Source organism: Phoxinus phoxinus, assembly GCF_949152265.1.
Source record: "Phoxinus phoxinus genome assembly, chromosome: 9".
In the NCBI taxonomy this organism is placed as follows: Eukaryota; Metazoa; Chordata; class Actinopteri; order Cypriniformes; family Leuciscidae; genus Phoxinus; species Phoxinus phoxinus.
The window spans coordinates 8,336,495-8,362,585 of record NC_136884.1 but is presented as its reverse complement, the minus strand read 5'-3'; the positions used below and the strand labels follow the sequence as shown (position 1 = coordinate 8,362,585).

Here is a 26,091-nt window from a genome sequence, read left to right as displayed (position 1 = left end):
GACTGTCCAAGAACTGTCAAAATCCCTTTTGTTAAGCCGCCGATTTTGTTGGCTGTAATTTCATGCGGTCGTGGTCTCAGCCGTTAATTAGTGTAACAAGGTGCGAAATGAACTAGAACATGCTTAAGAACCAGCGGAAATTACATGGCATTTCTTTATCAAGCTGCTCGAGTCCATCTTAATTAGGCTTTTATGTCACTCCTACTTATTAAATGTAGTTTCCAACATGAAAGAAGACAAACACAATGTCATTTTTGCAGTGGCGATAATTATGTCTTTATATTTATTCTTTATAAGAACATTTCCTCCGCTTGCGCCCACCTGTCGTGGTTTTCGTTCAGTGGTTTCATCATATGCAAAATGACAGAATTCTGTTCTGATCCATTTTAGGTGATTTGATCTCTTTTGACCACTTTTTATTGTCAAGGAATTAAAAAAAATTCTAGGCTACACATCACTTACTATCAGTGTCAGTGTGTTGCTGCTTGTTAATAAAGCACAAAAAGATTGAGATGTGAAGCATTTCAAATATTTAAGCATGATTAATTTTGTGCACCAAATCGGCTTATTTGAATGGTTTCTGAAAGGCCCACTAAATCAACTTTGTATGATGCGCTGACTTATCTTCCACTGAAACAGGAAGCTAAGGCTGGACATATTGAATGGCTCCTCCCCCTTTTCAAATAGCCAATAGCGTTTAGTTTACCTCACAGACTGCAAGTCGTACTTGACAGCAACATGGAAGCGAATCCGAGGTCTGATGATACGTTGGATTCAATAGTATGGGTGTGAATAAATTCTAGCCATTTCGTAATCTTAACCAATGTTCAGTTGATAAACGGAATAAAACTTGAGCGCTTAAGCAACCGAACTCACATCTCCAACCCATATTGCTCCATAACGTGTCAACGGTCGCTCTGGCCAGGTGGTATTTATAGCATAGGGGGCGGGACGCTTTAGATTCTAGAGAGCATTTGATTGGACAGAAGATGTGACCCTGAAGACTTGAGAAATTGCTTGTGAAAATGTGTCTTTGCCATCAGTGTCGCATAACGTAAAATTTGAAAATAAGAAAAGGAGTGCGGATCATTCCGTTCTTTAGAAAAAATCAAAAACAGTAATAATAATAATTCACAATGTTACTGTTTTGCTGTATAATTGATCAAATAATTGCAGCCTTGGTGAGCATGAGAACTTCTTACCGACACCAGGCTTTTGAATGGACTTCAAACACTTGTTGTAGCACAGTAGATGATTGACAGGAAAATAGGCCGTCCTCCACGATGCATTAATGTTTTTACTATCAATGCGACGTTGTCACATGGATTTCCAAATGAATTTGTATGATTGGATCACATAACATTTTGTACTCCATTTATACCTGTGTTGAGCAGTTATCACTTGTTATCAGATCACCCGAAACCAATGTCCACACGATGTACACATGAACGGGGTCACAAGATGCCAATCTTTAGAAACAAGTATTTTCTAGCTTTTTTTTTTTTGACGTGCAGCAAACCACAGGACTCGGTGCTAAATATGGCCTCTGAGCTTTGTGCCGCACCCTGAGTTTTCTCCACCCAGTTATCACAGAGATATCCTCTAATTTCCCTCGGAGCTGCCGAGCGCTGACATCTCAATCAGCATGTTCAAAGACGCCCTTGATCTGATCTCATCCTCTCAGGCCCTGATCACTGTGTTTCCCATTGTCCCCCCATCGATTCTACCTCTCCGCTCTCGGAAAGCGAGGACACACGGGGGGCGCATAATTGTATGATGATCTTAAGTGGCACGGCAGAAGAGCTCCATTCTCGGAGAGTGCAGATAATCAGGAGTACCGCCTCTAACGGGGACTCGGGAGGAAATTGTTGTCACTTATTCGGCTGGAGGATGATGGATGGCGAGGCTGGCTGTGTGTGGATCATGGTGGCTACTTAAGACATGGAGCAGGACTGTTGGGAGGGAGGATAAAATCATTCCTATTATTAAACGCCATTCACCGCAGCTGCCGAGAAGAGATTCACGTCGTGTCCCTGTCGCTCTCTCTGTCTCCCTCTCCTCTCAACTCTTCATCCCTTCTCTGGGCTTCCTGACTACAGATGGACATTTTGGTCAATTTTTCAAGTGTTAGACAAAGAAATAAAAGTTAATGAGTAGCGATAATAAAATTCTGGATGATATCAATCATTTCCATGTTATGGGTGTTATTAAAACTTTATTTTAAATGATACCGTTGAATTTATTTTACAGTATTAAAAAATGTGTATTTATCTGTCTATCCTTCGGCCTAGCTATCCATCTGTCTGTCTATCTATCTATCTGTCTGTTTGTCTATTAAGAATTCTATCTATATGTCTGTCCATCATTCTGTCCATCTATCTATCCATCCATCTGTCTGTCTGTCTGTCTATTCAGCATTCTGTCCATCATTCTGTCTGTCTATCTATCTGTCTGTCTGTCTATTAAGAATTATATCTATCTGTCTGTCCATCATTCTGTCCGTCTATCGATCTATCCATCCATCTGTCTGTCTGTCTGTCTGTCTGTCTATTAAGAATTATATCTACCATTCTGTCTGTCTGTCTGTCTATTAAGAATTCTATCTCGTATCTGTCTGTCTGTCCATCATTCTGTCTGTCTGTCTGTCTATCTATCTATCATCCATCTGTCTGTCTATTAAGCATTCTATCTATCTATCTATCTGTCTGTCTGTCTGTCTGTCCATCGTTCTGTCTGTCTGTCTATCTATCTATCATCCATCTGTCTATTAAGCATTCTGTCTGTCTGTCTGTCCATCGTTCTGTCTGTCTGTCTGTCCATCGTTCTGTCTGTCTGTCTATTGAGCATTCTGTCTGTCTGTCTGTCCATCGTTCTGTCTGTCTATCTGTCCATCGTTCTGTCTGTCTGTGTCTGTCTATCTATCTATCATCCGTCTGTCTGTCTATTGAGCATTCTGTCTGTCTGTCTGTCTGTCCATCGTTCTGTCTGTCTATTGAGCATTCTATCTATCGTTCTGTCAGTCTATCTGTGTCTGTCTGTCCATCTATCTATCATCCGTCTGTCTGTCTATTAAGCATTCTATCTATCAGTTTGTCTGTCTGTCTGTCTGACTATTGAGCATTCTATCTATCGTTCTGTCCATCTATCGGCCTTTCTGTCTGTCCATCGTTCTGTCTATCGGTATGTCAATCTGTCCATGGTTGATCTATATATAGATCTGTTGTTCTATCCATTATTGTTCTATATATTGTTATATCTGTATATCTATAGTTCTATCTGTAAGCTGTCTTTCTTCAAGTATATTTTTACTTTATTCATAATTTTCAAAGAAGGATTGTCAATTAAATTTAGTTTTTCTAGTTAAAAATGACAAATTAATTTCTGTTGATTTGAATTCTACTTCCTTAGATTGACGTTCCAATTCTGCCTCCGGATTGCTATTTCAAATCAACTTCAATCCAAATTCAGGAAATGAATCTATTTAAAAAGCTATTTAAAATTCATAAGTTGTTTAATGCATCATACCATCATGCATCATTATAAATTACATTGTAACCAATTACAAACTAAAAGCAAGGCCCGGCTCGTATTCGGATTATGTGAAATATTCCTGACCATGACGTTGATTGTGTTTAGCAATAGTTCTAAGTGATTTAAAACCGTATAGTACTAAATTGGGCGTGTTTTAACACACTTGTACAGCTTTAAAATGGATTTGAACATCCTCAACATAGCGAAGTGCAATATAAGAGGTTAATCCTTCATTCTGTGGTGGAATTCGTCGCTTGGAGCGGGTCAGAAGGTCATGGCTGCGTCTCTTTTACATGCAGAGAGCCTCAAAAAGCGGAGGAGGACTCGTGTTAATGGAGCTGAGCCATTATGTAGCCGATAGTGTCAGGGCTGTTATATGGGCCTGTGCTTACACAGCAGATGGGTTCAATTCAGTCGGTGCTTCAAACACAACATAATGAGGAGTTCAGGAGGTTTTCTCGCCGTATGTGTTTGTTTGCAAAGGTGTTGATTGAACTCATTTAAAAGCAGCTTTATAGTGCTGTCCTCCTAATCGCGGTTTCTTTGCTGTTGAGACGTTGCTTTTACATGGAAGTTGAGAGGTCACATCCTCCATATCTTTGGTTTAGTCTTAAGACAAGACCTCGGGCAAACTCACCTCCTCTCTTCTTTTGATCTGTTCAAATGGGTAATGTTAAAGCTCACTTGTTTCGATTCAGCCTGAGACTTGAAGGACTAGGACGAGCACTACATGATTCTTCAGTCTTTTAAAAGCACTTTTTATTTAATATATTTACTCTCAGAACTGGTATCGATCCCCTAAATATAACATTACCCTCATCTCGTCGTCCTTGATATGTTGACCTCAGGTAGTGATTGCCTGCCACAATGCTCTGCTCGCAAGCAGAGAAGACTTATTGAAATTCTTGGAGGCTATCAGACAATCTACTTTATGTCTTGGCTTTTGTTAATTAGGTTCAGGCACTTGGGAAGAGTCAAAGTGCGGCGGAAAACTTGTAAAAGTCTTCTTAAAGTGCTTGTCATATATTTAGCTATGGTGTTATATACATCTAGGCTTGTTATTTTTTTTCATTAAGAATATAGTTTGTATGTTTAAGTTTTCGAGAGTGCATATCGGTTCATAGGGAAATGTTTTAATATCCAATTAGCCGATTGGAGTCCAATTAGCAGTTTTAATATACTGAAAATCATTACATTTGCATTGGATACAATTAAGTTGACTTGTTTGGAGATTGCCATTTCATGAATACTATAATAACTATCCGTATTATTATGATTGATGGACTATTTAAAGGGATAGTTCATGCAGAAATGAAAATGCTGGAATTATTTGTTCACCCTCATGTATTTCCTAAACTTCATTAAGAATAGTTTTTTGATCTACACAAATGTTTAAATCAACTATGGTTCTGGACCCCATTGAGTTTCATTAGATGGACAAAAAAAAAGTTATATTTAAAAGAGAAGAAAGTTACAGGTTTCACAAGAGCTTGAGTAAATTATGACAGAATTTTCACTGTCCCTTTAACTCCAAAACCAAAGTCATGTGATCCGCGTCCCATCTAAATAAAAGCCAAACAACAATCTGCAGTGTACTGGGAAAACAATATGCATTTTGTTATCGTTTGTGTTATAATTTAATTGCTGAAGCTGGCGACATCTTGGGTTCTTCATAGCTGATGTGTTCATACGTCTGCAGTTATTAAAGAGCAGTAATTATGCAACATCCACCGCCGTGTTCAATAACCCGTGCAGGAGCCTGACAGTGGCTGTTGTCTCTTAATTAGGAATATGAATCCTTAATGCACGTATTTAAAGGCAAATAATTAGACACATATTTCCTCCCTCTCTTCTCCTGCGCGTAACTACGAGCTGACCCGACATATCTGCTGCTGCGGGGGGGCTGGAGGAAGAGAATGAGAACGCGACGCTTGTTTCATCTGCATATTACAAAGGAATTAGCGAGGCAAGGCGTCCGCGCCGGTAACTAGGCCAGCGACGCTTTCTAGCGCGCCTCTTCATTAGGATATCTGAACTGTTATAAATACGGTTCAGATTACGTTATTGTCTCGTTATCTTCTCTTTGCTTTGCGCGCTAATGACTGGGACAGGGCAGCTAAACGAGCAAGTTCCGTTTACATTATTTGGAATGTGCTTTAATAATGCTCATTAGGCCGTTCCCTTTTTTGTTACTCTGCCGCTTTAATTAGATCCCCCCCCCCCCCCCTCTCCCCTAATAAGGGCATTTCGTGGCTGATAATGCCTGTAATGTATTTGTTACTACAAGATGAGACAAGAAGAAAAAGAAGTGAGATTATTTCTCTTTTAAAGTGGCTTTTAATAGAAGAGGCTTAATTGGGGCTTGTTTGGTTTCCTCTCCCCTTTCATTTCTAATGAGCAATACGCTACTGCTCTAGTTTTCCCCGTGTTCAGAAAGCCTGTTTAGTTAGGTTTCGTTTAGGCTGTTTGTAGGCTAACTAAATATGGAGCAAAGGTTTTTTTTTTTTTTTAGTTTTTTTTTTTTTTGCAGATAACTCTTCCAGAATAAAATTTTAATTTAATTTTATATTTATTTATTTACTTTTTTTTTTTTTGACTAAGGCATCATTACTACTAGATTTTTTTTCAAACCAAAAGCCTAGTAATAAAATGTCTTGTTTTTATTATTATAAAGATCTTAGGCACTCTAGCACTCACATAGCAATGTTCTAAAAAAAACTCACCAACACGTTAGCAACCCACAACATCTTAGAATTGTGTTGGCGAGAGTTGCACATGTATAAAAAAAATATATATTTTGTCTTTTTCAAATAAAGTTTTGAGATGTATAATGCAGGATGGCTTTAAAACTGTTATTACGTGTGCATATGCACGACACCGTGGTTCAACCTGTAATCTGTGAGCATTTCACTGTCCTGGCACCCATACTGTATGTCTGCTTTAACCGTTGCGTCCGGGTCTTGACCTGATGTAAGGAGCAGGGAGAACGGAGAGCGAGACACTCACAGACAGAAATCAATGGCAGCTGTCAATAAAATCCAAGGTCGTCGTACCCCCCGAACGAATAGATTAAGGGAGCACCCATTTGGCAGAAGTACTTTAAGATGGTAATGGAGCGTCTGACATCTTAGCAGTGATGGACCATGCATCGCTTTCTGATTTTTTATTTTTATTTTATTTTTTTTATGTTACTTTTAACCAGAAACCCATTGGCCAGGTAATAGCAATTTTCGATTATGGGAATATTAGAAATAATCGATTATAATTCATTTAAGATGAAACTGTTTTAAAATCGTACCTTTTCTTACCTCTTATAATCCATTACAATGTACAAATCAATCGTCTAAAAATGGCAGAATCTGAGTTTGTATGAAACAAGAGAGAGTCCGTGATACCGGATGACATAATTAAATAACTGCACACAAAATATTGATTTGAGTTTAATATTTTATTAGCTCACCGAACGCAAAACTTCCATGAGGAAAACCTAACTTCAGTAACCCGGATGAGCCTGTGTTTTCAGTTTTTACCGGTTGTTATCAAGGAATTACATACCGCTGGATGGCGCGATTGACCAATCAGAATCAAGTATTTCACAGAGCTGTGTAATAATAATACACAATCATTAATATAATAATTATTTATTATAATAATAATCCTTTTTGGCGTGTTGCTATCAGCCAGAATATTAATTCTATATTAATTAATTAAATATTGATTAAACTATGTAATGAATCATGTACAGTCAGTGTCCCATCAACTTAAAAATATATAGATTTTATCTTTATTATTTGTATTTTAACATACATACAAATTCAAAAACAGACATTCTTTGAGTTTAGCAGTCATTCCTTAAAATATTAGGCCTTTAATTCTTCAATATATTTAATTAGAACAGGGATGTACAATGAAATCAAATGAGGACATTTAATGCTTGCATATAGGAAATTATCATATATATATAATAGTTGAATAAATAAACATGCACATGCTGGGATTTTTCAGCTTCAACTTTTAATTCCAGAAGCTTTTCCAGGATGTCCCACAAGCCCTGCTGTGATAAAATACACACCCTGTACACAAACTGACTGTTTTGCCTGAAACTGTTTATCAAATCACCTCTAAACTCCTGAGAGGAAGGGAGGGCCGAAAAGGAGGAGTCAGAAGACCCCACATCAGACGTTTCCTCCTCTCTCTCTCTTTGGCCTTGTACTCTCAGCCCTCTTAAAATCTCTCGACAGAAGTGGAGTTTAAAGGATGTGCTCCTCTACCCCCCTCTGTGGTTGTCACGGGTGATGGGTGACACGGGCGTCTTGGCGGCTGCCACCACTGTTTACATAATTTCAACATGGCCGCAGGGAAAAAGAGACTTCGGCTGCAACGATCTTCTCTTTCGCACTCCTCCAATTAGAAAGGCCCCTGCTCCGCCGCTTAGCACGGCTCTCGGGGAACGGGAATATTCCAGCTTAACTTTTCAGCCCGCGGGGATCGGCTGGCTGAGTCACCAAAGAAAGATGCCGCGGTGGAGTTGAGAGGACGTTTAAGACAGACTAAAGATGCCCCAGTTTATCTGACAACATCTAAAATGTTGGACGTGAAGTGGAAATGGTGGTGCCAGAAATGTTGAGAATGTTTTGTGAGCACCGAACTGTATTTTTAAAGTGTCAAATCAGTCTTGTTGTAAACAATTTTCGGTTGAAGTAATATTGTATCAAAATTGAAAGTCTTGGCCTTCCTTTTTCAGTGACATCGCCACATGAGCCATTGGATAATCCAATAACCCATTTTTCATGATACTATCAATTCCCTAGAAAGAAGATAATAGTTCTGCCATACTTTTTTATCCTAGTTGAAAACAGGTGATTATTTATTTATTTATATATACATAAAAATCATCCACATTTTTATTGTATCTATCAACATTTATATCAATTAATCATTGTACATAACGATGTGATGCCTACATTTATTTCATTTAAAATTTTAGAATTTAAATTATAAATATAATCATAATATACTATATTATAATTATTTCTAGTGTTTTGTATTGCATTTATTGATTTATTTATTTTGATATATAGTATAGAATGTTAATATCAGTCCATAACATGAAAATAATCATTGACTGTGTTTTAGCCAGAATTTTAATTATCATTTATTTCACTTAATATATTCGTTTAATTTTAATATCACATTACAGAAGTAAAATGGGTCATGAACAGTTTCACATTGACTTTTATCATCTCATATCCATTTCCTTTTTTGGATGTATTGTTATTTGAATACAGTCGATCAAGCTTCTAGCACTAAATAAGAAGTCGTTCTCATTACAGTTAATGACTGCGTATGATATTTAGTTTCATGGTATTTGCCGAAATGCATATTTGATTGCTACATTAATTGCCTGCATACACCTGTGTAATGCTAATGCGCTCCCTCCAAAAGTTTTCAAGTTCCACTGCAATCAAAGTACAGAAAACTGCAGAGAATCGTATTCCCAATTGTGACGATACCACAGAGTCGAACTTTTTCTGAGAGCCTTCTCATTTGAAAGAGGCCTTTGATGTCTCTAGTCGCTGGAGTTCTGCTTAAGTGAACTGTAATCTCTAGCATTAAGACTCGCTCTATCTTTATCTCCATCCCTGAAACAGCCAAATGAATTACCACCAAATTTACTCCCCTCTCAATTTGGCCCTCACCTTGCGATAGGGGGGTCATTTCCTTAATGGGGCCCTTGATTTTTGCCCAGCCATTTATAACCTTTTTGTGTCATCAGTGGACGATAGCACAATAATCAATATTTCATTTTTTTCTTTCTGAACAGAGTGGAATGTGCAGTTTGACCCCGTGCACTTGTTTGTGTGAACCGGATGGATGGAAACGCATTTTCACTTTCTGTTTTTCAGTCTCTATTTTTGCACCCTCCCTCAAATCCTTTCCTCATCCTTTTGTGCCGCTAAAATAGCACAAAATCAGTTCCGCCGCATTGTCTGAGGAAGCAGAAATACGGCACATTAGTGTAATTTTGTTGACTGAATGGCTCTTTATTCCTTCTCAAAAAGAAAAGCCTTTTTTCCTAAACGCGTCTTAATGCGAGTAATGTCGTCTTACGATGACAGCGCTTGTCCGACCTCCTTACCCTGACACGCCGAGATCGGTTCTCTCGCGCGCTTTAAGGGTATATTTATAGAAACGTTGCAATAAGCCTGTGCCGTGTTTTGTTTATTTGTTGCTTTTTTAGGTACAAGCATTTCTTGAGGGACTTGACAGAGAACACCGGTCCAGACAACCCGGAGTTTCAGCAGCTTTCAAGTAAGAGGCACCGCCGTCTCGCAATTCGACAAACACTCTCTTATCCTGTTAGCGCTCTGTGACAAAAATGTTGATGGGTTTAGCCTGTCTAGATTTTTTTTTTCTTTTTCATTATCTGTTTATTGTCAGGATCTGTATCAAGCTGCGGAATCACATTCACCCAAAGTCACACTTGTTATGCTTGTCAAATTTGCTTTCCACTCTAGTTTGTCACTTACAGAGCAACCTAAAAAGAGATCACTCAACATGTTTGTGATGATGAGGTGCTTTGCGGAGATAAGCATTGCGGAGGATACCATGGCCTGTTGAAGAAGGTGCAAATGCTGAAATCGTTTCATACGGTGCCAAAACAAACCTGCGTCTTAAAGGGAAAAAAAAAAGTTTTTTAAGCTGGCAGCCGAAAAGACAGCCTCCCTTGTCTTTGTTAGGGTGACAAAGAACAACTCTGGGCCCCTGTTGTAGCGCTCACGTGTTGTTATTGTCACCGGGTGGCTTTGCTCTCGGAGGATGAAAGTACAGCAAAGCTTAACGTGAGTCTAAATTCTCAATGTGGATTTTGACATAATTAATAGGGACCAGATCAGAGGATATCAACCATGCAAAATATAAATAAATAAAATCTCTGGCATCAACAGAAGCCCCGATAATGACTCATTTCTATCGGCAAATAAACAGCAAATCCGACTTAAGAGCCAGTGTACACAAGGAATTATTTATGTGTATCAATTAAAATCTCATTGGTTGCTTGCTGCTTTTGCTTACAAATTAAAACAGCCCGTGATTCTAAGATGAAGGTACATATCTAGATTTGCCCCTCCATTGCCTCTTCCTCTTCTCATTAGAGCTGCTTTTTAAGCTCACTAGCTCTTTTTTGGCGGGGGGGGGGGGAAGCGAGAGAGAGAGCAATAGAAAAAAGTTTTCTCAATCAGCCTAGGCATATTGTAAAGGGAATTATTTAAAAACAACCCCAGACAAATTATATTGTATCTGATTAAGCAAACTAGCTGTGAAACTCACAAGAGGCTTTGTTGTTGTTTTTCTTTTTGCGCGCTGATTCTTTTTTATTTTTATGATTTCCTGTTTTCTCCTCTTTTTATTTTTCTCATCACACATGCTCACACATACGCTATGATGCGCCACTGTTTTTAATTATTATAATTGTGGCGTTCGTCGATCGTGTGCGTGTTGGTACGCCATCTTCTGCATTTCCCTACAGCCAAGTATCCTGAACTTTTCCGCGGAGCCTGTCAAAGGTTAATTAATAAAAGTTACTGCTCGAGAACTCCTCGGACCAAGTTCTGTTTAAACATACTGAATGTCTGAAATGAAAAGACAGAGAGAAAGTATTCGTAGAATGTGGAATGAGAAAGTATTAATAATGCATCAGCCGTAGCTCTGTTGAAACACAATTACAGAGATGGTTTTCTTAAAAGGGAAGGACTGAGAGACATACAGAGAGGGGCCCAGTCATCTCTAAACAGTCACTTTGTTTGGTTTTGCTTGTAATTGTTCTAAAGATAAGCAACTCAATTAGGCTGTGATTATTTTACTATGAGGCAAACGCCCCGAGCGCTCTGTTCATTGTCTGAATTGTTAGAGTCAATAAGACCAAAGCTGGATTTAAAATTAGTATCCATCTGCTTGTTTGTTTCTTTTTTCTTCTTAATGAGTTGATGATGTCTACATTAGTTAATGAATTCCAGGCATGGTAACTGGCAAAATGTTTTCAGTCGCAAACCAAAAAAGTACGGTTTTAAACTCTGAAAACGAGTTCACTCTACATTATTTAGATCACGTTTTGATGCTTTTATGTTGCACAGCTTGCTTCCAATAAACCAATGAACCGCAGAAATCTGTTTTATACAGAAGCCATGTTTATCAGACAGACAAGAATACAAAAAGTTCCAGATGAAATATGTAGTCCTTGTGCTTTTTATGGCCAGCTTAACATCCTATGGCAAGGTCTTACCCTAATCAGTGCTGTTTGGATGTGTTAATATACCCTCATCTTTCTCCAGGGGTTAATGGTGAAACCAAACATTGTGTGGAGGCCAAAAACAAACTTGTTATTATCATATGCAATAATGGAATCTGCATAATGCATGAACGCCTATGGGTTTGCACTTATTAGTGTCATGCTGTTAGATTACTTGTATGATGCTCCTAATAAGTTCAAAATTGCATAAATAGGTCAGGCTCGTGAACTATGTGCACTTCATAATTATTTTGTGAAACCATTTTAAATTCCACAGATGTTATGTTAATAAATTATTTAACATTCTCAAATAAAGTATTGCAAAAAAGGTTTATTGTTGCATATATTGTTGTTTACAATAATTCATAAATTTGCATCATAGGGATGCACAATATATCGGCCACCATATCGGTATCTGTATCGATATATGTTCATTTCTTAATGTTATCGTTATCAGCGCAATAAGAAAGTTTGCCTGATATGTATTAAAGTCGATAAATAATGGATTATTTCCTTCAGTTGCGCACTCTTCACCATGGTTTTAAATGACTTGAAATATGATTGGAATCAAAAAGGAAAATACAGTTAAATGCAACATTTCTGTCATATAGGCTACATAAAATTATAATGAAAACATTAATATAATTGTGTGCTAATTGACACCGATTTAATGGTGAAACTTTTGTTTTTGTATTTTATAAAAATTTGGATTTAGATTTATCGGCCAATATATCGGTTATCGGCTTTCAAATACAAAGAATTATTGGTTATCGGTATCGGCCAAAATGTTCATATCGGTGCATCCCTATTGCATTTTATGCATGCCATTAGGATAAACATAAAATTATGCATTTGAACATGTGGAGTCCGTAATGCATCTGTAAACGTACACTAGAAGTAATACCACATAACACAAGACTGAAGTTTTAAGTTGTGGTTTGAAGTCACCGGATAGCGTGAGAGCTGCAACATGCAACAGCTAATAAGTTAGCACCAAGTAAGTGAAATAGGAGAGTAATCTATTGCAAAATAGATGTTTTCAATTTTTTTCATCAGAATGGCTGCAAGCCCTTCCACCGTGTTGTTTTTTGAGAATATGAGTTATCTAATAATTGAGGCACCTAATCTGTGATTAGTCATGTAAAATGTTCACCAACATGACCGAAAACTTTAAACTATGTCTTTAAATGTATGCAGTGTGACAAGCTTCAGTCTTGTACTGTGTGCTTGGCATAAAGACACATTTTTGTGTTGTATAGTTTGTTGTGCTGTTGGAGTTTGGTTATGTCCATTCAGTCCCTTCCACTGTTTCATGCTGTGTGCCCTCTTTCTGCAGAGGCAGTGAAGGTCGTCTCAGAGGTCGCCCAGCGGATCCAGGACAACGCTCGCAGCCATGAGAACCACCTGCAGCTGCGCAGAGTCCAGAAACAGCTCAAGGGCCGAAAGACCAGAATCCTGACTCCAGGTTAGTGTCTGTGATCTTCCATTCTTTTCATCTTCCAGAGAACCGTGGAGAGCCAGAGAGTTAAGCCGATGAAGGAGGTCAGGTGGAAGAGTGTGGAAAAGTAGTCTTGTTTAAAAGAGACCCAGCTGTTTGCCCATAATCAATAGAGGCGATAGCGGGCGGTTTTGTTTTCGCCCGGCACAATCGTAGTCTCCGACGAGAGAATTAACTGAATTTATCGACAAGTTCTTGCCGCTAATTGGTAATGGAGGGGAAGTGTGCCTTAAGTCAGTTCTTTCCATCTTTCTTCTCTTGTGCTACTTGTGGAGTGGAGGTCCTTTCTTCCTTCTTATTTATCCCAAGGGAGAATGCCCACATGTGAAACAAAAGAGAAGGAGATGGAGAAGGAAGGGAGAAAGAGAGAGAGAGAAAAAGACAGAGAGGGCCTTGTCGTGAATGCCTTGGCCTGCCAATCTCCCCCAGGACCAATTAGCGCCTCTCCTCATCTTGTGGGCCGGTAGATAAAAAGGAAGCTGGGAGAAAGGGAGTGAGAGAGAGAGTGTGTGTGTGTGTATGTGTGTGTGTGTGTGTACAAAGGTGGTTGGGAGGCTGGCGATGAATACCCAACGAGCACTGGGCTCATTTCACACAGCGCCGGATGTAGGAAGAGTGTAAAAAACCTCTCATCCTGTTTTTCCAGGACTCTAGAATTCTACCGAGGTCCTTTCTCTTGTCCAATAAGGATTCTTTTCTTCCACTTGCACTTTTTCTGACTTCAGAAGGCCGAACCGAACCAAGCCATCCCAGCTTATCTCACCCAACCCCTCCGTTTCCTCAGATGTGCCCTAACGAAAGTGATGCTTGACAGATGAGAGGCTTCGGAGCCCCTGAACAATATTAAATGGCTGGCTTGGAGATAAGGGCAGTGTAATTCTCAGACGCAAAGCTTGAATCAATGGGACATTGATACGGCAGACAGTCTGTCTGTTTCCTTGGAGTCCTCAGCAGGACGTTGCCGCCACCACCACAGCTTTCCGAAGTTCAAGCCGAAACTCAGGCCTACAGAGAAAGACGAAGAGTGAAAGATGAGACCATTCCATACCCTTTGGATGTAACTGCATTTTTTTTTTTCTAGGTCCATTAAGTGCAAACGTTTTATAGCAGAAACAAACTAAGCAAGTATGACAATGCAAATGCTTGGCCAATGGATTGTAAACAACTGTCCAGTTGTACACTCTTCACTCTGGTAGCGATAATCTTAGCTACTGAAAAGGGGCATTCGGGCAATATTCAGACTGCCTGCAAAAAAGTTTTTTTTTGCATATCCAGATTTTATCCAGATGGGTTTTTGAAAGTCTGGAAAGAAAAAAAACACATGAAATCTGACATTTGGAGGTGGTTTGAAATGCGATTCCAGTCCGATTTTTACAGCAGTCTGGACGCTCTGGCTACTCAAATCAGATTTCAAATAGTCTTTTGCATGACTGTTTCAACGGTCAAAACCATTGAAGTAAATGCCAGAAGTATTACTTCATACATTCATATATCTGTACATGTCTCCTCACTGAGTTTTTCTTGTGCAACGGAGAATTTCTGCACCACGACTCAACGTTTATTTGGAGAGCGAGATGATGGAGACCTCCATTTTTCATGCATCTGTTTTGAAAGCCTTGTCATGTCCAAAGCAACCCAATCAGATAGGTTGGTTATGTCCGGACACACAAATCTTATTTCACTTGCCATTAATAGTGTGGACAGTCTACCTGAAAAGAAATCCAAATTGCTTGCAGTCTGAACATAGCCTCAGATATCTGTGCCAGATATTTTAATCCAGATGTGTTATTGTTTAGGTAACTTATGTTGATCCACCATGACAGTTGTTGAATTAAAAGAGAAAACTAATTGTGCAATTCAGACCATTTTGGAATTACTGTAATTATGAGATTCCAACTTGGAAAGAGGGCCCACATGGAACATACAGCTTGCAATTACAATGTTCAGATTTTACATCTCTTAATTATGGTGAATGAACCATAACCATAAAAGATAGTTTACCCCTGCTTGCGGCAATGAAACCGACAATGTGTGATTGTGGAGCCTGTGTTGGTAGAAGTGCTGCATTCATGTACCTACAATGAGTATGTTTCAGGCCTTAAAGTCACAATTCTTCATACAATTGTGTAACCCGAATCTGAACAAAACTTTTTTGAAGAGGGCTCCTGGACTTTGAATACTGTAGATGAACACCTGAATCCTCTTTTTAACTGACATAAAAGGTTAACCTATCCAACAAAGCCTTCTCAAAATTAACAATGATCTGACTTGCCATTCCATCACTTTCAAATCCAGCTATGCTTTTATGTCTCTGGGTCTTTGGCTTGGTCACATCAGGAGTACCCCTGACGCTTTGTAGTGCAACCTTTAGCACCCTGCAAACCACTAGGTCCTTTGTAGCTGGGCAGAGGTGCACTTTGACAGGGAAAGTTGAAAGCGTTCAACATGAAGAGGGGGATCTCCAAGTTCCTGCTCTTTGAACTGAGCCGATGAAGCCTTCCTTGGATATGTCAGTCCAAACCAGGGATGGGAATGTGAGGATGAGGCGAACAGATTGACATTAAACAGAAGCAGAGTCCTTTACCATTTTACCCACGGACAACTTGATGTTTTTGGCACTGGCTGTCTTGTAATTGTGTTTGTACACTTGTTAGCATTGTGTATGTGTAACTGAACACATCAGGCATTACTATCCTGCGTAATCCAGATAGAGCTTGGCCATGTAAATGCATGTATCCAATTTAAAGAAGCCAAAGAAACCATTAAATCCAATCTGCACATGTCGCCTGAGAGTATCACAGGATATATCCTGGTTGTTGCCTCATATTAAACCTGTGGCATTTTTAAAAAGAGGTTTGACCCCTACTTGACCCATCTGGTAATCATAGAGTGCTTGTCTGTCGCTCAGAGCATCCATTTTGAGCTCCGCGCTCTTGCTATCGCCGGAGCGGCAATCACAAGGTTCACTGGGGCAATTAAGGAATCAGTAGCAGGAATGAAATTTCATCTTATCTATCCAAATGTCAGCATCTAATTTAGTTTCCATCATGCAAGTGCCAATCACTGAAAAGGGAGATTGGTTGTGTCTTTTCCGTCTCAAGTCATGTAAATCTCATGCTTCTTTATTTTCTGCTTAAAATTGACTTTTTAGGTAAACAATAGGTAAGTCCTTCATCCATTTCTCTGTTATCTCTTCTCATTGTAGGGAGGTGGTACATTCGGGAAGGCTGGCTTAAGACAGTGCCCACTAAAGGCACGGAGGCAAAGCCCAAGATGTTTTACCTGTTCTCTGACATCCTGCTCCAGGCCAAACCATGCAGTCCCATACATCCTACCCACGGGGATAAGTTTGTTTGTCAGCAAGTCTACCCGTTGAAGGAGTGCACAGTGGACAAAGTCTTCGGACACACCAAGAGCCAGGGAGGCCTTATAAGTGTAAGTTGAAACAGTTTGCAATATATTACAGATGTTGTTTAATATGATTGAATTCTTCACTAATTCCAACTGAATTGTAATTATCTTGGTCATGATTCAGTTCACATATTTTGGTATGATAAGATATTCTTAAATGTAATCACAAAACTAAAGATGGTTGACCATTGGACAAACAGCCCCACCCTAACTCACATCATTGGTTGAGCCAATGTTGATGTAATGTTGTGAAATTAATCTTGTGACTTTTTTCTGGGAAATCACCCAACTGTTGGCTCACTTATGGTTGTCTCTTCATATCAGTGGATAGGATAAAGTATTTTAGCATATATTTAAAAAAAGTACACACTTCACCTTTAGAACACAAATTGTATATTTTATCTCCTGCTTCATTGAATGTGTCCATACCAGATGTAAACTGGGGATTTGGGTGAACTGAAAATGAACGAATGCACAGTACATTGGGTATTATTGTAGAAATGATAATTGATTTTTAGATTCTGTAATCGATGCATTAAATTTTCATTGGCAGATCAATGCCTCGTTACAACCCCAACCTCTTTTTTTTCTTTGGGGAAAATCTGAGGACTATTACACACTTTTATCCATTAAAATTCCTCATAGGCACTCTTCAGATCCATCAAATATATTTGAACCGTATGTCCCTCCCCACACAATTGTTCTCAGAACGACTTGATCTGCAAGTTAGCAAAAATGATCAATTTATCATTCTTCTTCTTGCACTAATTACTCGAGTTCCTCATAAGGCTTCAAGTTTTAATGTCTCCACATGGCTTGATCTCTTTCCAGGTCTCTGTGCTGCCGCTGCGTGACAAATTATGTCTAAGCGATCTCCGCACTCTCATGAAACATTCAGACGAATGTACCGCACACCACAAAGGCATTTATTCAACACGGTTTAGTTTAAGTGCCTAAACCCATCAACATACAGTACACAAGTGGATGTTCCTTAAGGATTTTGTTTATTCATTTTGGTTATAAAATACCATAAATCTGAGAACTAACTAATATACACACTGTAAATGTATAATACATCTACTCATTAACTACATAAATGCAACATAAAGATATAGTATGAAAGGTTTTTGGGCAATTTGGCCTCTTGACGTTTAGCAATGTTTTGTCAGAATTAAGGGGGGACCCACTGGTCCGCCAGTGGACCCAGATGTAGTACGCTATCTTGTCACAGTTATGTTTTTTTGCGCGTGGAATAGACATAAAAAGGATCTTCTGAGCCACCCGCCCTGAAGAACTGTGGGAAGGCGCTCGCATCACTCCATCAGATTAGATCACAGATCCATCTCTTCCGCTCGGCCGCTGAATGCGTCTTCCTGAAACCCTGTCAGTGCTCCACACTTCTCTTCTCTCCTCTCCTGCGGCCGTGGCTGCATATTATCTAATGGCAAGAAATGGCATTTCATTAGCCTGTTATCCCACAGAGGCCTCAAATGCATACTCAATAGCATTAGGTGTAATTTCTCATAAGGACACATTATTGATCCCAGTTCCACCCGCCTCCCACCTGGAACCGAAGGGGAAAGAGGCTGTCAGCACTCTCTGGCCCCTCCCCAGCCGGGCCGTGAAGAATTAAAGCAAAATTAAATTTGACAGCTGGAAATGCCATGGCAATCTATATGCAAAGTTTGAAAGTAGTAGTAGTAGAGGAAAATGTGCTATGAAAATTTTGGCTCTCTCTCCCCTATCCATTTGTCTAGATGAGAGAGTGTTTGTATACGGATAATTTCTTCCCTCCTTTTCTCTTTCTCTCGCATTTCCCATCTTCACGTCCCCCTCCCTTTTCGTCTCTCCATCTTCCTCTCACGGCTCCCCGTCTTTCTTCCTCCACCTCCTTGAATATTATTTTGCATCCATGACCGATTCCCTTTGATGTATAAATAATCAAGTGAAATTATGTGCGTCGAAGAGGCTCCGTGCTCCGCCGTTCGTATTATACAAAGTAATTTCTACCTAAGAGGGTCAGATTTCCTGACAAATCCCTAATTACCGCATCGCAATAGAAGTGGAATCTATTTGTGCATAAATCAGGCCACCCGTCCCCCCATGCGGCGGACCCCTAATATGGCGCTTCGCTTTGCCTCGCTCACTGAACTCGGTAATTAGATAATACTTTTGATGATGGTACATTTGAAATCTTAATCTGTTTAATACCTAATGAGAAACAAGCGCGCCAGCCCCCCGCCTCCTTAAAATACAACCGGAACGTCATTACTTTTTACCAGGTGTCCATTAAAGACCTGGCTCTGCTCATCATTACGATTCCGTTCCCAGCCGTAATAAAGATTAGGCCTGATTATTGATATGCTGTCGGTAACTGCTGCCATTTTCTCCACTTCGCCGGCCTCAGGTAAATGTGAAAGGTCATTTAATATTTTCAAGGCCCCAATTATAATCCACTCTAATGGGTCCCCATTGTAATTATTCCGAGGATAAAGCCTCTGCCTTTGTTTGGGGTTGGATGGTTCCCGTTGTCTTGTTTGACATGTGTAATCTAGCAGTAAAGTCTCCTCAGTGCGGATGAGTGATGGTAATTGCTGTTGACTCAAGGATGAGCCATCTGACGGGAGGCGGAGAACGTGGGCCGAGCTCAGAAAACTTGTCCTCGAAGTGCAGATTGTGCCAAATTAGCAGCTGAGAGCATCAACTGGCACATCTGTGCATCTTTGGGCTCGAGTGGAGAACGTGTCGCTTCCTCTGCATCTCGTTTCCGTGCCTGATGACCTATTTTGCATCAGATTGATACCCAATTTTCGACTTAAATGTTATTGACAATGCTTTTGAATGTTCTGTGAGGTGGATTAAATGGTCTCACTCTTAGTGCTGTGCGTTTTGACTCGCTTAGTGTCTTAAAATTCATCTCAAGGACAGTTAAGTCGTGAAAATGCTTAATTGTTGCTGTACCTCCTCTACTTCTGCAGGCTATATGTAGGAAGAACTGTAAAGTCAGTACTAGAATCATAAGATCACAAACGGTTGAGATTTCGAGACTGTGGTCAATGTAAACACTGGTGGCAATGTCAACAAGCTAGTTCATGGACGCCCTCTAGTGATCCAATGTAATTATGCGCACAACATGTTGGTTTCATATGCTTTTGTAAAACGCTTACACCATCTTCAAGAAAAGTTTCATATGAACGATTCAGTGAAGTAATATTCTCCATACCTAAAATAAATGTGAGCACATTCGAATCATTATTTACTAAAAAAGTCTGCTAAATAAAAAATATATTAACTTTTGCATTTTAATATATTAGTCAATTGAATCAATCAGTTTTAATGCATTTCTGTATAAGTAACTGATATGAGCATTGACCCTATGCCTAAGAACAAATGTTTGATCAGTAGACCTCTTAAATTTACCACCAAAATGTCTACATATTTTTCTTTTCAGTGTCCATCACCAGTTGTCCTCATGCATAAACTATCAGTCTCTTCCTCTGAATCTGAATGTTTTCTCTGTTTCCTTTCTTCTAGTTGACCTTCGCCAGGGCCAAACTGCTCCTAATGTCCGATGATCAGGGGGACATAAATGATTGGTACCGTAGTCTCTGCATGGCTATTGGGTGAGTGTGTCTGTCCACACAAGGATGCTAAAAATTCACCCCCTTAAAAACGAAACTATCTAGGTTACAATTCCAAATCTCTGTCCACTGTATCACTCCACCCAGGTTTTGAAGTTAAAGGACCGACACAGCTCATAATCACCAGCCCTTTACACTGTACTCAGTGTTAGCATAACATCAGTGCCCTTTACTCTCACAGGGCAGGGCGAGAGTTGGCATGGGGCGAGCTCCTCACAGGGGGACAGTCCCAACTCTCAAGTCTCAAAGCTAAGCTAATTAGTTTAGCACTCTGTCTGAGTGATTGGGATGGACAAACTGTCACCTCATGCCATCTTCAGAGTGGGGAGCTCCTCGCGTGTGGCCCGCCAAACCTACAGGCCCAGGGGAGCACAATTAGAGCCCGGGCTGGACAGGTTGTAGTGGCTGAGGTCAGAGGTGATTGGTATGAAAAATGAAAGATGGGCCAGTCACTGTCCTACTTGTACAACCAATGTGGATCCAGTAAATGTTTTTTTTTATTTTATAACATCAACCAGAATTATTATTATGATGATTGTTCATTTTTGCAAAGAAACTTAAACATTGAAAAAATATACGAAAACATTTTTGTAATAATTGTAATAACTTTATTTACAAGTGACAGATATTTGATCCGTATAAATACTTTGACCAAAATTTTCTCCCCTTTAGGTCCAATTACTAAAACATAGTTTGTTTTCATAACCATTTTCCATCTTCTCTCTGACCTGTATTATTAAGCGGGTCATTATTTTTTTTGTAATGCTTTGCTGCACTTATTTATGACGTCCTCACAGATCCAATAAACTTTTTTAAAAGTTTATTAAAAAATTATTCACAAACCTGAAATATGTCACAAAAACTGTTACAGTTATAAGTTTTTTTTTTTTTAACAGGGATCTTTAAAAATATTAGCTTGAGTTGCTGGATATGCAGAGCAGTAGGTGCTACACAAGGCTTGAAACTGAAAGTCATTATTGAAATAAGTCATTTTAATATTTTATTTTCAATAAATGCTCTTTTTGACTTTTGAAAGTTTCAATATGTTTAATTGAGTTTTATTGTAGTTCAAAAGGTTAATTAAAATGTATCATTATTTGACCCCTTTAGAATTTAGGATCCATTACTCTTTAGTACCTCCTTTTTTAATTACATTCACATTTGACACAAGCCATGTCACCGATCCGTGTCACGTGACTTACAGTTGCCTTTCTGATTCTGTATTCGTTCCCCTCCATGATTATCTGTAATGCAAATGTAATCGTTTCCTTTCACGAAACGCTATCAGATTCCCACTATTGATACGGCATTATGTTATTGCTATTGCTTGTGGTTGGGAAATACAATCCTTGTGCTTATTTTCAGTTGTTGCATACCAGTAATCTTAATGCCACTGACTATTGACTCGGAGCAAGACCACAAACATATCGAGGCCCTTAAAACGATCCGAAACTTAAGAGCACATCATTCCCTCCAATTTCCTTTGCACAGAAGTATGGACAGAAATCAACATATCACTAATTCAGAGTGCAAATAAGCCAGGAAAAGTGTAATACATCTTCCATCAGAGTGGTTTTAATTGTAGTAAACATATTGTTATATATAATTAACATGGTTTAAGCTTCACCCACACACACTGCTAGTTGTTGGCCAAGGGACTCAATCAGTTGGCCAATCGATGGTTTCGATGACATGAGGTGAAGGTGGCTGGAGCCTTATGACAAAACTGAGCGTCTCTCATCGAGGCAGATCCGCTGGACTTTATGGTCAGATAGACGTCTCCTGTACTCCAGTGCAAACCACATACTTCCCTTTCATGTCACCAGAAAAAAAGCACACACAAATATCCTCTGCTTGCTATAGACACGGTGTCTCCTGTGTTGGATCAAAAGGAATTGATCAATGTATTTTAACATTTTGAGTTCTCCTGCTTCTGATTTTAGTCACTTTTCCCCCCATTTCACACATTTTTGTGTCACTTTCTTAACTGTAAAATGCATATGTGGGTGTAAAGTATAATTAAAATGTATTTTGAAGTATATTATTGATTCGGAAAAGATTATGTAAAGTGGGTCCTCAAGTCTAATTATATGATCAATGTGTGATTTTTATTTTTTATTTTAAAGAACATTTTTAAATTATCTTTATCCGAATATTTGATATTATTCATAAAAGAAAGTTTGAGACCTAGTGAAAATGCATCTTTATTATTATTAGTTATAATATATATAATTTATAGATATTGTAATATGAACAAGATCGTTTTTACTTTTTACTTTATCTTTCTTTGTTTCACACATTTTTATGGTACTTTCTTAACCCTAAAATTCCAAAAAAATGACCAATATGTGCGTCTAAATAATCATTTAAATGTATTTTATTGACAAAACAAGTAGTGCTATATACAGATTATTCTGTAATTTTAGACCCACAATGTAGGAATTTTTTGTTTTTTTCTATCTATCTATCTATCTATCTATCTATCTATCTATCTATCTATCTATCTATATATCTAATTTATTTTGGGGGGTCACAAAATTACACATGGTCACATCAGAAATTGCTAAGAATACAAATATCACATTCAAATACAGCTATGGTCATGTCTTCGTCAATTTTAAAGAGGTAGTTAATACTTTTTGGATTTCATCGCAAAACCGCAGTCATGAGCTGGAAGGTTTTTAATTTTTTTATGCATGGTAAAAGTTGTACAAACGTACTACATGTCTCAGTAACGAGAGCCGGAGTCTGGAGAACGGAGAAGTGGTCTGAGTTTATCATCTGTATTAAAATGTCAAAATTAGCATCAGATATGACATGAAAGTGAAGCTAATGATGTAGTCATTTCATACTCCTGATTCCTGTTTAAATGACGGATGTTAATGCCTGCCCTGGTTCAGTTGATGACTGATGGTCTTGTTTCCCATCTCAGGCAGCTGAAGTCAAAGAATACAGTGGTGCACAAGAGAGACCAGCTGTGTAGGAAGCCAATCCGATCCGATCCAGACTGTCAGAACACTCCAGAACTACAAACACGTGGGATAAAAAGGATCATGGTCGGTCGTTGCTTCGTGTTGAATTATATTGATTGTTAATATTAACCATGTAATTTGATTATAAAAAGGGTATCCTAAAGTCTGAGACCATTATTTTTTTAATTTAATTTTTTTTTTTTATATATTTTTATATATTTTATTTAAATTGTTTAAGATCCTAAAACATTCTATCTATTTCCTGGTTTAAATTGGATTTTAAATAACAGATTTTCAGACTGTTCATAATCTAATTAAAATCTGGAGATAGAAAAAAAGTTTTAAGATTAGAAAAAAATAAATGGTTGTTAAGTAAATAAAAAATATGTAATATTTAAAAAAAAAAATATTCAAATAAATAATATAATTAAAAATTGATAGTAAAAATTGCTATTAGGTCACTATAAATTCATTTCAAAATGATTTTTTATTCAAATTATGTTTATATTTTATAATTGATTTATTTTGTACTCTATATGTATTCACATTACATGCACTTCATCTTTTGTGGTTCGTCTCATCCAGATGTTGGATGAAGAGGTTAGGATGCACAGCGAGGGTCACAGGTCCATCCCTTCAACAGGGGAGAGCGGCCACAGCGCCACCAAGAGGCTGAAGTCCGATGAAACTCCTGCTGCAAAGTAAGTTTTAATGCATCGTTTCATGTTACCAGACTCTGACATAACCAACACTGTCCCATCTCTATCATCTTAACCAACATTTGTAATACAGAGTCTGCCTCTGAAGAAAAAGTCTTTTTATGTTGTGTGGATATGAAATATGTACCCGCAATGGACATTTCAATAGCATAATAACACTCGCATTGTTAATGCAGACCACAGGAGTCTTCTGGATCAAGCTGTGTCATTCTGTGAGGAGGAAAGATCTGCCCACAGACGGAAGGTGATTTAGGGTGAATGTAATGCATTGCACATCAACTACATACAGTACTGCTGCATTTTTGTCCATAATGCCGAAGTATATGGTTCAATGCAGGGTTATTGCTTTTAAGCATGTTTACTGTTCACTTTTTAAAGATTTTTATACTGAGATGTCTTACCAAGTGTAATTCAGTGCAGAAATACTTACAGATAATGGCAAAATGATAAAAAAAACAAGCAAAAGCATTATGTATACTATAGTAACAGAATATTTATCCAGTCACAGACTTTGATAAAATATCATTATAGCGCAAAACAAATATATTTTATGTTATTACCGTTTATTACAAAATTTTAAGATAATTTGGTGCAATAAGTCTTTTTGGTTTGCATGAGATTTTGATCTGTTATACACTGGAACAAAGAGGGAATTGCTTTTATATATATATATTGTATATTGCTTTAATTATGATGATACTCTGCCTTTCTTAATGCAAATATCGATACAGTTTTTTTTTTGTACACTTGTGTTAATCAAACTTTTACTGTCAGATCCATTTAGGAGATTATTTGTTACAGAACTCTGTTACACTGTTCAATATTATATTTTGCTTGTGAATTAATAAAAGCTCAGTGATTTGCTCTAAATATTGACAGAAGTTCTATTAAACTAACAACTTCAACAATGTGAACTGATCATGTGGTCAACACTGCCCTCTTCTGGAATATTGCTGATCGCTCAAGTCTCACATGGTTTGTTTTGAGAAAGTCAAGCCTGTTGTGAGAGTCGGTTAGTCAGTAGAGGGTTATTATCAGAAGACATGTATATTTTGGTTATATATTAGGTCTATATTGGTTAAGTACTTTTTTTTACTCTATTTTGTTAATAATTACTACCTTGTTTCCCACAGTCATGAAAAACAAAAATATGTAAGCGTTTTGTTTTACTTATTTCCTGGTAATGGTAAAGTAATAGAAATTTCTAATAGTGAAGTGATTATAAATTTTTCTAGTTCTCATATGAAATCTGAAAGTTCACTTGGCCACATGGAGGCAGTGCACTACTTCTTTTTTTGTAATTTCATAAAGTAGGCCACAGAATGCAGATTGTGTTGAGTAGAGCTGACCCTCTTTAGACTTGTATGATATTACTGATATTGGATAAGAAATTCATGCACTATTTTCTCCTTCGTTTTGGCGTTTATCATCACTGCACGCTAAGCAGGTTATGAGGTAGAGTCCATTTACGGTTTCAGATCAGGCCTTTGTATCACTCGATAGAGGCTGATGCAACAACATCTAATTTCTGAAACTGCCAGGCATTTACCCGGTTGCATACTTGGCACAATTTTCGCAATTTGCTCCTCATCGTTTCACTTTTGCTCGATGCCGATGCCAGATTCTTTGCTGATTGCTCTCTCTCTCTTTTTCTCTCTCTCTCTCTCTCTCTCTCTCCAGCCTTACATTCTGTTGGCAGGGGCTTGAGGATTCAGAAAGACCATTCATGGTCACTGTGTTTTTGTTGGATTGTAACTGGGTTACAAAAGACTGAGACCACAATGAAATTCTGTGATTCATCGTTTAAAAGTCTGAAAAAAAATCTTAAAATAAATAAAGAAAAATGTATTCAAAATTATTTTTTAGGATTAGTCAAATATTTTAGTATAATTAAATAAATACATAAAAATATAATAATAATAATAAATATATGATTAATGAAAACTTTCTAGGTCACTAATCAAATAAGTAAATTTAAAAAAGAAATTTCACTCAAATTTTAAGTAGTAGTAATAAAATGTTACCCTGCAAC

General features: G+C 38.1%; 1 protein-coding gene across 1 annotated transcript in view; it reads left to right on the top strand.

Moving 5' to 3' along the window:
- The window catches only part of arhgef39 (Rho guanine nucleotide exchange factor (GEF) 39), a 40,593-nt gene extending 14,720 nt beyond the window's left edge, over nucleotides 1–25,873 (top strand). The window contains exons 6-12 of the mRNA XM_079623020.1: nucleotides 9,773–9,843; nucleotides 13,155–13,283; nucleotides 16,522–16,751; nucleotides 20,262–20,350; nucleotides 23,301–23,424; nucleotides 23,926–24,041; nucleotides 24,236–25,873. Of these exons, the coding sequence (XP_079479146.1) occupies nucleotides 9,773–9,843; nucleotides 13,155–13,283; nucleotides 16,522–16,751; nucleotides 20,262–20,350; nucleotides 23,301–23,424; nucleotides 23,926–24,041; nucleotides 24,236–24,275 (799 nt within the window). The 3' untranslated portion in view covers nucleotides 24,276–25,873. The remainder of the gene's footprint in view (nucleotides 1–9,772; nucleotides 9,844–13,154; nucleotides 13,284–16,521; nucleotides 16,752–20,261; nucleotides 20,351–23,300; nucleotides 23,425–23,925; nucleotides 24,042–24,235) is intronic.
- The last annotated feature ends 218 nt before the right edge of the window (nucleotides 25,874–26,091 follow it).